The sequence below is a fragment of the Toxorhynchites rutilus genome, chromosome 2, assembly GCF_029784135.1.
Source record: "Toxorhynchites rutilus septentrionalis strain SRP chromosome 2, ASM2978413v1, whole genome shotgun sequence".
NCBI classification, from domain to species: domain Eukaryota; kingdom Metazoa; phylum Arthropoda; class Insecta; order Diptera; family Culicidae; genus Toxorhynchites; species Toxorhynchites rutilus.
Genome location: NC_073745.1, coordinates 117741564 through 117753773, shown reverse-complemented (window position 1 = coordinate 117753773; position 12210 = coordinate 117741564). Strand labels below are relative to the sequence as shown.

The 12210-nt window shown below is 39.2% G+C and overlaps 1 protein-coding gene across 3 annotated transcripts in view; it reads left to right on the top strand.

Annotated features, from left to right (window-relative positions):
• Window positions 1-12210, top strand: part of LOC129768406 (uncharacterized) — a 103595-nt gene that overhangs the window by 66954 nt on the left and 24431 nt on the right. For all 3 annotated transcript variants that reach the window (XR_008741672.1, XM_055770044.1, XM_055770046.1), the window contains exons 13-16: window positions 5483-6467; window positions 6523-6806; window positions 6894-7009; window positions 7236-7323. Coding sequence is in view for 2 of the 3 variants with exons in the window: in XM_055770044.1 (XP_055626019.1) it covers window positions 5483-6467; window positions 6523-6806; window positions 6894-7009; window positions 7236-7323 (1473 nt within the window). In the remaining variant the exon portion in view is untranslated. The remainder of the gene's footprint in view (window positions 1-5482; window positions 6468-6522; window positions 6807-6893; window positions 7010-7235; window positions 7324-12210) is intronic.

Below are 12210 nucleotides of genomic sequence, written 5' to 3'. Positions count from 1 at the left end.
TTAAATTTGCAATATCTAAACCCGTGTAACCTCTTCCGTTCAAACTAGCAACTAAGAACAAATGGAAAATCAAGTAGACAAGTATCAACTCTCGCAAAGCTGGAACGATTTTGTCCAAAAGGTACACTTTAGTCTATCATATCTATCACTTTAGTCACAGACACATTTTAATGTAGAATGTGAAATGAAAAAATCAGCTTGATTTAAGCAAAATGTTTAGTAGTCAAAAAAGCGATGCATTTTGTTATACTTCTTAGACAATATCATGAAATTATTCAGATGTGGTTTTAACAATATTGCGAACTTTTATTCGAACCTCGCGTTCCATATCTTGGGTCATCTCAAGCCGGATCATTATTCTTTTCTTTCTTGTAACACCCCTAGCTTCGTTGTTAGTTCCTCCTTGACTATTGACCACGTTTTGACGTAGGATTACGCCTTTCTCGAACATATTGGGATACAAATTGAAAATCGTAAATCGAGCACATCGTGAAAATAGTCCAATTTCAAACGCTTATTGCTCAGTAATTTCATGATGGATTGATGAAATTTTTGCGTCAATCGATTTCGGCACTCCATAACAATTTTTTGCATTGAATAAAATAATATTTGTCATGAAACTAACTACCGAACAATTGAAAAATCTCAACACCTTTCCTAACGGAAATATCCACTTCTAACTGGTCGAAATTGACGACACATGCGGCGGTTCCCTAACAGAGACATCAAAACCAAGCTGCCTGGGGGAAATCGACATTGCAAATACACTCAAGTAGGGGGAGATTTTGTTCCCACCGAAATGTGTTCCCTAACAGAAGCTTCAAAACAAAGGTGTCCGAGGGAAATCGACATTGCAAATATAGTCGGGGGCATTTTTATATTGCAAGTAGGGTGAGTGATACGATTAATTCTAACAAATGAAATTTAAATTTGGAACTTTAATGTTGGTTGCTTCGTAAAATTCATATCAATGACCGATCGTGCATTGTGAAAAGTTTACCACAATTGTAATTGTAAAATTGTATGTAGTAGCAGTTGTGTTAAAAATGGCTTGATATATGAAACGATTTATTTCAATTTTCATAAATAAAAACCAAGGTATTTCCCCGCTCGAGAACGGGTCGTTCGGCTTAAGCTGTCTGTTTTGTTGTGTTCATTTTCACCCAAGGAAAATTCATGCGGCGAGAAAAATTGGAAAAGTGAAGAAACATTCGAAAAAATGATTTCCCATATGCTCTACATAAAATATTAGGTGTTGTTAGTCCAATCAAAATTCGCATTGGGTTGAATAAACACTCAGAAAGTAAAAATTATAAAACAAAATTACCTTTTCCATTTCAAATATGTTTTCTCTATATTAAAGTAACATGTTTTTACTGATGAGAAAAATTGATAATTGTGTTCGGTATTATCGGTAATTACGTTATATCACATTGGTGAGTTTTTTTTTCCTTTATTTCATCCATACATAACACAGGAGGCATCTCGTCTAGGGTCACAGAGGGCGGTTTTCATCATATCTCATTCCACTTCAGCATCTTCTATCTGTCACGCACCACCCAACGCCTGTTTACCATACCTCTGTCATCGTCACTCGGTATACACTGGTGGAGTGAACAAACAATACCTAACAACCAAATAAAATTGCCTATTTCAGGGCCTTGGTGGCATTATCATTACCAAAGAGTTTAACGATGTAATTCTTCAAACATATCCGAAATCAACAGCCTAACGGAATCCTACGTCAACGATGCGTATATTTTTATTTTTTTTCGATGGTGTGGAATTTGTAAGATTGAAGTCCTGTTCTTTGAGAGCGGTTCCGTTATCACGGTACTATTGGAGCGCCTCCCGGTTATAGTTGCCACTTGCCCAAAACTGAACAGTTCCTTCTGTTATTTTTTATGTAGGAAAGAATGCATTTTCGGCATTTCAGACATTTCGTTAGTTTACAAGGTTTCCTCCAGCCTTTTCATCGCCAGAGACAACCCGTCCTCTGCGGACCTATGGAGACGCGTCAACGTTCTCAATGAAAAGAGAAGATTCCGTAAACATCTTTTGAAAACTAATGGCATGACCTAAAGTGACCTCGTCAACGTCGCGAACAGGCTTGGATAATACTTCGCTCAACTGCCCCCTATTTCGAGATACGATGTCATTCCATGACAAAAAGCGGACACGAACTCAGGCAGTTGATTCGTGGTTCCGAACAACCGAGTTGGAAACACTTCTTCGCCGCAGAACGGACCGTCGCACTGCGCTGCACCAAAGGGGAGTCCACTGGTCCCTACTGCATCTGACCTCTGGATTCGATGACCTATGGTTGAAGTACGACTTCCCTGTGTCTACGTCTAAGACATTGAAGAGTATGGTGAACCGACGGCACATCGCCTACTTCATCTGAAATAGGAAGAAGGACTACCGACAATTTGCCACAAACATGTATTGCGCATCCCTTGGAACCGAACCTGGATTCCACTAGTTCTGTGAATCTGGTTGAGTGCTAAACGGTAACCTGTTAGATTCGTGGAAAACTTCGCGACAAACCGAACCTTCGAGGTAAAAGCTGGGAACACTAGTTCCAGGCCCCTTCACGAAGAAACTGGTATACCTCAATGTTCTGACTTAGCCGTCACCTTTTTCCTGTTAGCGATGAAGATGTTCGTATTCATCTATGCGGATGACTTTATTTTTGGTAGAGGTGGCAAATATGCACAGGGTACCACGCATCAAGATTCAACAGTAATAAACACCAAGTTTGCTATTCAGGAGTCAAAATTTACAACGACTACATCAACAGCCGTAGAACGTTGAGAATCTTTCATTTTTTTTTTGGTAGTAAAGTAAATACCTCAACAACGAGATTCGATACGCGGAGGGTTTCAAAGGAGTGCTCCCTTGGCCGAGTGGTTAGCGTCATAACTAACATGCCGGGTGTTCGGGTTCGATTCCCGTTCTGGTCGGGGGAATTTTTCGTCAAAAAAATTTCCTCCGACTTGCACTGTGATCACGCGTATTCTAGAGCTTGCCACTCAGAATGCAATCAAGGCGTGATATTTGGCATAGAAATCTCAACTAAGTACTAATAAAAATGACGCAAGTAATACTACGTTGAGACGGCGAAGTTCCTCTAGGAACGTTAGTGCCATTGAAGAAGAAGAAGAAGAAGAAGAAGAAGAAAAAGAAGAAGAAGGGTTTCAAAGGAATGCTTTCGGGTTAAGTGTTCAACTCCATGATCTCCAACAAAAAATTCGCCGACATCTGTCAGGTATTCTCCGGATTTTTGAGCTGCCAAAATTCCATCAAGCAAACCGATCCTGATAGTTATCAACTCGGCAAACGCTATCGATTACATTAGTGTAAGCGTATCCAGGAACCCATAAGCACTAGAAATGATTTGTTGCCGGAAACCATCATCAATTGGATCAGTGTTGCCACACGTACTGATTTATCTGGAAAGATACAGATTTTTTCGTTATTTTTGGTACAAATTCTGTACGGTACAGGGTCAATCTATACTTGATCGGTGCAGATTTTTCCGCGTATGAAATTTGTTACATTTGAGTGAAGCCACATTAAGATGACGTTTAAGGACACACGATCACTTTTACGCAGCGGTAACGCTTGGTGTTACTGATCATGAAAGCATCTACAATGCAATGATTGATCAGTTTCATAAAGACATAATTCCTTATATGTTTTGCCCCAGAAACCTTAAAAACCTGAATTCACGATGCTACACGAAGATCTGAAAGATTTTTATTTAATCAATCTCACTAATATCTGCGAGTAATCTTAAGTTGTTTCAATGTTCAATGCTTTAAAAATTTGAAGATCATGTGAAAAGCGGCAATAATTTTTAGGTTGCAGTAGCAGATCAGATGATCAATCAAATGAGATTCAAAAAAGATTCGATTTTGATGATCCGAAACTCAAGGCTACGGCACTGTTAGATCCCGGAAGTTTTTCCAAATTGACAAGCATTAACGTTGTGTTAGAAGCGTTTCCAAGATTCTACAATGGAAATATTCAAGATCTGAAGGATTAACGCGGTACAGATTATTGGTACAGATTGTTGGAAAAAAAAAGTACAGACGAGAATGATTTTTAACCCCTCTAGTTCAGATTAAAATGTGGCAACACTGAATTGGATATAACGACATAAAACTGCCGATCGCTATGCTGGAATCATGTTTTGTATAGATTCTCAAATTAAGGACTACTAACACTTTTGGGCAGAAAAATGATTCGCTGAGGAGGAGCTGTTTCTCCGGAAAATTGAAGGCTCCGCAACTTTCGTCCTCGTTGCGATCTGTGCATCTGTGACTCGGTCGAACATATCCTGTGTGTTTGCCCGAAATATGAGGACCTCCGATAATCCTACGATATCAGCGGGAATATCCGTGATGGCGATAGCGACGACCCATCGAGAACCGTCGCTCTACTCTGTTTATTGAAGGTTGTCGACGTATAGGGGAAGGTTGCCCTAATCCGACCGGTGGCCCTGAACCGAACAACCCTTGGATCTCGGGAATGACGCTGCCTACCGAATGTCACCACGCTGACAATTTAGTTGTATGATGACCATTTTCCTGCTTCCTGCATTCTAGCATTTTGGCGCCGTTTTGTGATTTCAATGCTTAAAAAAGGAAAAGATAGATTTTTGATCTGTACGGAAAATGAGTTAAATGCTCTTGTAGATGTCAAAAAATTACAATACAAGGCAATTTAGATTCCTTATGGTCTGTGCATTAAAACAAGCTATATAAATTGAATTTATCTGTTACCTGTAGTACATGACATGCCGTTAATTGAAAGAAGTCAGGGTGGTCCGTTTCTGTTTTCGTTTACATTCCCATTTCGTCCGCTTAGGACCACTAATTTTTAAGGTATCGAAAAAGGGGACTTCCGATTTGGCTTCTATTTTCCCCCTTTTCATCACTCATAACCCACATCGGCCAGCATAAAACATAGTTTGAGAGTTGTAGGGGAAAAGAGAGGAATTTGGACCACCTTAGCAAATCGCCTAATATTTCCAAACCAATACGGTCTAAATAAAAAATGTCACATTGTATACTGAGCTACACTTGTTTCTGATTTGGTTCAGCGTGTGTTTCATCGAAAAAAACATACTTATATTTATGTAAAGTATTTTGGGATAATATTACAATCAGTAACAGTGTTCTGGGATCTATACCAGGTGTCTTGGCCAGATTCCAAACCAGAAGAAACGGATTGAGACCATCTCGAATTCTGCATGGATCTTTTCACTGTTTTTCGAGCATTTTCAAACACTTTCGATGCTTGGTCAAAGAAAATCCGTTCTTGATGGCCTGCGTTGCTCTTTCAAGCTTTCAAGCAAGACTTCTACGACCAGAACGATGCAGCCTACCGAGTAACAAATTTAGAAAATAAGGATTGAATCTTTTTTTATGTGTTTTTATCTAATTCAACATTTCATGTCGTTACTTTTCTCTGTCAGATCACTGTTCGGTCGAGTCCTCTCAGTAACAAGGTAGACACTATTTCTGTCTGCCGCCAGTGTCACAAAACCTGCAAAAGCCGCATGAACTCACCGAGCAGTAACTCGCTCACAATCCAGCACAGCCAAACTTCGTCCACCCGGTGTTGTGTGTCTTCTTCGACGACCGCCAGTAGTCTCAACAAAAGTGCAAACTCGCAGTCCAGTGTGTCTTCCACCAGCACACTAACCCAGCCCAGTAAAACATCTACGAAGCCAGAAGACACAGTGGTCGTCGCTAGTGATGCTGTTGTAGAGTGTAACGAAGTGACTCCATCTAAGAAGCACCCTCCGCAGGCTCTCATCCTCAGCAACTACAAGACTAAGTGCCAAACACCCTGCCACTGCAAGTGTACTCCAAAAGACTTCGAGAAAACCACTATCAGCCCGGATGAGGTGTTTCACGAGCGTGTAAGGATACTGAAGAATGTCAACGAAGTTAACGCAAACACTACAGTGCCCAGTATTCCAAATCCGACCAAGATGAACGGACACTCCACCATCGAGGAACGGCGAACCAGTGGTTGTTACGAGGATAAATGTGATAATAATAACGTGGAAGATTGGTCGTTGATGTTGATAGGTCTGGCACAGATCAATCCAGCAGCTTCTCTCGTTCATATGGATCCATTCGAAGCGCTTCCAACGATCGCGGTAGTTCCCCCCACGCCAGACGCTTTGAATAGTAACAGCTACAAACAAAACATGTCGTTGAACTGGAACGACTCGAATCGGTTGCAGTTAAGGCAAATAAACGAAAACAACGGTGCCGACATGGATGAGTATTCGCCCGATAACTCTCCCGAAGACGATGTTCCAGAACCTCCATATCGTGCGTTGAATACCGGCATGAAACGCTACGGGACAATGTCGAGCTTGGAGCGGGTGCCATCGGATGAAACGGACGATAAGACGTACAATTCGTCCGAGGAGGATTCGGAGAATGGTGAGTATCTTTTCACTTTTGTTGAATATATCCTAATAGTTGTGAATGTTTACAGATATAAAAATTGTGACGAAAGAGGTATACGACAACAACACTCAAACATTTCTGAACTGGACGGCCCGGGCTGGAAACTTCATTGAGGAATCGCGAGCCTTTCTCGATCGCTATCTGGGCCGGGGAAGTAATGTCGAAGATAATAAAGATGAGCTCGACGTTGAGGAGGATCCAATCGAAGGCGAAACCTCGGTGACCTCTGGTGAGGAAGTTTGGGGAACACCAACAAGTGGCGGAGAGAACGACGATATGCAAATTTTTGGCAGTATCGAACAAACGCACTCGGTAATTGTCATCAATATTCGGATGCTCTTGATGCATCTTATTAAGTTAAGTTTACTAAATGATCTTTGCTTTATGCATCCGTCACAGTCACCGACCAAATCCTCATCTTCCTATACCGGAGACGATGACACCGAGCTGATGATGGATGAACTGCTGATGGCACCCCCGATGACTGCTAGTGCTGTGCGAGGATTATTACCAAGGTACCTGTAAATCGTTCATTGTGTAGTAGAAAGGAGGACTAGTCCCTTTTCCGTTCTGATGTTTGATTCTAGAGCTAGACTAGACCATATAGTCTAATTTTAGGTTCTAGATAGACACAGTCCATAGTATTTAGGATAGATAGATAATGTGGATTTCGATATTCTTTTTCTCGTCGTTTGGTTTCCCATTTGTTGTGTGACGAATTCATAAATCTAAAAAATGTAGACGAAAGCTAGAGCCATTGTTTGAAGAGGAAAGCGAAAGCTGTGAATCAGATGACGATAGTAAGCCACTGCGTGGACTTGATAAACAGGTAAGATGTGATAAATACAGTCTGTAATGCCGAGTTGTTATGTTTTTCTAATCTTACTTAGGTTTGTTTTCAATTAAAAGAGAATAGTGTATAGTGTTTGCGATTCATGCTTTAGTACTTAGGCAATTCATTGCCCGAATTCGATAGTGATTGAAGTTACATACTTTTGAAAATACCATACGATGATTTACTGCTAGCACGTTATGAATTACCTGCCAAGTTATCGTTCATTTAACTTTGCATCTAATGTTTGCAAATTTAGGAATCGTAAAACGCTTAGCTTCATTATGATGAGGACACTTGAAAACGATCGCATGAATAAATTATTCATCAGCTATTAAAAGAGAATGACAATGAAGGGTTTCGCCTTTAAATAGGATGTTCCAGAGGTTCAATTTTCGCCGCTCCAAATACTTTAAACAGTTTTGGGGTAACCGCGTCCTATTTAATATTTGTTAATATGAGATGGACACTATTCAATTCGCTAACGTGTAATTTCACTTATTATGCAATAATGTGCTGTAGGTGCTGCGTTACTTGGGTTGAAAAATGAAAAAGATGGTAGAATGTGTTGTGAAACGCAAAGTTGAACTACAAGGGCGATTTGATGTTCAATGGCATTGGCTTTCTACCTAATTTCTCCACATACTTGTTTGCAATCATTGCCTTCTTAACACTATATATCAGGAAGCTTAAAGGTTCTCGACTTCGTTTCTCGTGAAATTAATATTTTAAGATAATTGTAGGAAACCATAGATATATGGGAGTGCTATTCGCCGCTACCTGTTATTATTTCCCTTCTTTTTTACAGCATTTAATTTCAATGTCGGAATAACGACCCATCTTTCTATTGGTTATTCTAGAATCGATCAATTTTTCATCTCCATAATAATGGCAGAGTTGCTCAGCTAGACTTTTTGTAACCGATTGGAGTAAGTAAATAAAGAATATCCGGTGAATTTGGCGGGGTAAATCTCCCGTTTAAGCGATCCTAGAAAACGGTGAATACGGAGAAACCCTGAAAACGATTTGCAACTCTGCTAGTATTGCACCCTTTCCTTCCTCTAGTGCTAAACCCAAATGCATCAATAACGCTCGAAAGAGATCTTTCGTGAAGATTTCGTTCAGGTTGAGCAGCCCATAACAGATTACAAAGCTGGTTCCACGAGATACAGAACAAAAACTTCGTACCAAGGAATTTGAATTAGAGTATTATCGTCGTATGTCTCACGTATAACTCCTACCATCAGGTTCTGTACAGTCATCTCGTCCCTTTGTACGGCGAAGAACACCATTTTCATTCAACCCACTTCTCGCTTGCAACAGTTTCTTGGGTCTTCTACGGGTTCCGCTTGACGATGGACCATTACTTCTGGATTGGGCGAAGCCCTGTCGTGTTGCGAGATATGTTGTCCTTGTGCACAACCTGCTTGATGTTGGCGAAACAGCACGGAACAATTGTGTTGCTTCAAGAAAGCAGCAGACATTTTTCTAGATACTCGTTCGCGACAAATTTCTGGTTGACGGTCTCGGTTGCAATGACAATATCGCCTCTCAAACCCACAGGAATAGAGTCAACGAGTCAAACCAGATATTTCTTAGCGAACTTCGATGGTCTTGAAACTGTCTGCCACTGTCTGCCTGTTACCTTTCCGGTAGCCGCACAAAACTTTTGCTCTGGTTTATATTTTGACGTATATTTCGTTGTCTTTTTTTTAACGTTGTGTATCTTTCTACGAATCGAAAGTCTTTCTCGTTTTTATTGAACGGTTTTATTTAGCTTGCCCTGTAATCTGTTTGTATGTTTGTATGTTTGTAACATGTTTGTCTGTAGCGCTGACCCACATTGATAGAAATTTGACTCCCTTCTTGTTGACCGACTGATCTGAAATTTAGAACACAACTTTATCTCTGTAGTCATTATAAAACTGCGTATTTCATGATCTTAAAAATCCAAGATGGCGGCCGCTACAAAATGGTGGATCGCATATTTTCTCAAAACCTCATCAATATGGGTTTTCCAAAACCCCATCAATATGGGTATCAAATGAAAGGACTTGACTAGTAAAATACGGTTATTTAAGAAAAATGAAAATCCAAGATGACTGCCACTACAAAATGGCGGACTACATATTCTCTCAAAACTTCATTTATATGGGTATCACATGAAAGGGCTTGACTGGTAGAACACAGTTATTCATGAAAAATGCAAATACAAGATGGCTTCCACTACAAAATGGTGCACTACATATTTTCTCAAAACCCTATTATTATGGGTATTAAATGAGAGGGCTCGACTAATAGAACAGGGATATTTATGAAACATACAAATTCAAGATGGCTGAAACTACCAAATGACGGACTACATATTTTCTAAAAATCCCATTAATACGGGTATCAAATGAAAGAGTTTGAATAGTAGATCACAGTAGATCATGTAAAATCCAAATCCAAGATGGCCTCAATCACAAAATAGCAAATTACTTTTTTAAACGGTTTTATTTAGCTTGAACTGTTCGTATGTATTTTTGTATGTCTGCAGTGTTGTCCCACATTAATAGAAATTTGACCAATAGGAACTGACCGAATTTATAAAATACCTTTATCTCTGCTGTCATTTTAAAACTGCTTATCTTGAAAAATCCAATTTGGCCGCCGCTACAAAAAAGCTGATTCCATATCATCTCAAAAAAAAAAGGTTTATTGAGATATGTGTATCAAACGAACGAACTTGACTTGGAGAACACACTATGTATTTTCTGCAATCCACTCAATATCGGTATCAAATGAAATTTTTTGACTGATAGAATACAGTACAATGGTTTTATTGTAGAGAAATATTCTAATCAAACAGATAATGTACTAAAAACTAGAGAATAAAACAAGTAAAAAAAACTTTTTAAGTTAAACGGTTTAATTGTGATTAAACATAATAATGTACTAAAAAGCTAGAAAATAATTAGACAAGTAGCAGTTAGCAGTTATCATACCTCTTCTTCATTAGTCTAGAACATTGATAAGACTACAAGAAAATCGTGGGGCATGTTGGAGTTCCATTATCGACAATTAGCGACTTCATCATATGTCCCACGATTTTATTTTAGTCTTATCAATGCTCTAGACTAATGAAGGAGAGGTATGATAACTGCTAACTGCTACTTGCCTAATTATTTTCTAGCTTTTAGTACATTATTATGTTTAATAACAATTATACCGTTTAACTTAAAAAGTTTTTGTTTACTTATTTTATTTACCTTAATACACTCGATACAACCTAACTGAATACGCTAATGTTAAAAAAGGCGATAGTATGTAATTTACACCGTTCCAGCAAAGTGTCCAGGATTCTTGCTCATTGATGATGGAACATAGGAAGATGGATTTTGGGTAGCTTCGCGTGTGATGTCACCGTCAAGTTTAAATTTGTTTTCGCTCATAAATTAGCATGGAAGGTAATGCTCTAGGAAGGGTTTCGTGGCTGTAGATGAATAATTAAGGTTTTCTTCACAAACAAGGTAACTGTCCCGGCAAATATTAGGCAAATGCTAGAAGGAAGATGAAGAATATAGAAAATGTGACACGAGGTTCTTCACAGACGGTCAAACAGTGAAAGTTTATACGAATATCGTTTTCACCCACTGACCAATGAGGTACATATAGAGGTGGAGCAGTAGGCGAAGTGTATCTGTATTGGCAATCAATATATCGTGACGTTATTATTTGCATTTAATATGGAATGTATATGGGAGAAACAAAACAATGTTGAAAGTACTCACGATTGCATGATAATTTGAGCCAAAATTCTCATGAAATCATTCAACTGATTGTTTTTTAACAGATGACAATTATATCGTGGCTTATTCCGAATGTTCATGTGGTAGAAAGGTCCAGAGAGCAGTCGTATGCTTAGTTCTCGAAAGCCGTAACATTTTCGGTGAAATTTTGAATCATTGATGATTATAATCTCACAACACACATACCAACACTGAGAGCCGTCGAAAGATCAACTTCATAACAGTAAAATAATGAAACTTCGTTTGTTTCTATGAACGTGGGGGAGTGAAACTGGCACATGGAAATATCACTTTTATCCGGCTTCATCGATGTGATTTCACAAATATCCACTCCACGCTATCACATTAGCCTCATATTCGGCGGGAGCTCTACAAAAATGTACGTTTTTCATTGATGAATAACTTCCTGAAAATAGCATTTTTACATGGATGCGGTGGGCAATCAACGATAAACACAACGACTGACGTCACTATTTGCGAAATAGTTATGGCAGCGCATGCTATGTCGCTCGAAACTCGACCATCTTCATTACCTTTTTTCCAGGACATTGCCCACTGACTATAACTACAATGAGCCTGTGTCGAGTATGTGTCGTGAGTTTAATCGCTTCAGTTTTCTGTTTGACTTCGGATTGTCTCGTGCTTCACTAAAAAAAAAATAAGTAAAAAAATATTTTCAAGTTAAACGGTTTCATTGTGGTTAAGCATAGAGGAATTGGTACAAATTCGGTACCCCGTGGGTAATTTGGTACTCACCCGGATCTCCGGCGGTAATGAGCGCACTGTGGTGGTGAATAAAAAAAGTGTTCTAGTAATGTAGTAACAAACGTCAGGTGCCACAAACCCGAAATATCTGTGTTTTTAAAAAAAATCAAGCTTTTTTTTTTTTATCCAAAATATATATTTTATTAAGGCTCATATGGCGTCAGCCTAACGGGGCCGGGAGTTCAATATTTTGACAATGTTTGCTTAGACTATGTTAGTAATATGTAACCGATTACTCGCGGTTGACTCGAGGTTAGTATTACAAGTGTTCTCATAATTGGTATGTCGCAGTCTTCGATGCTCTGTACGTGTGCCCGACACGGGATAC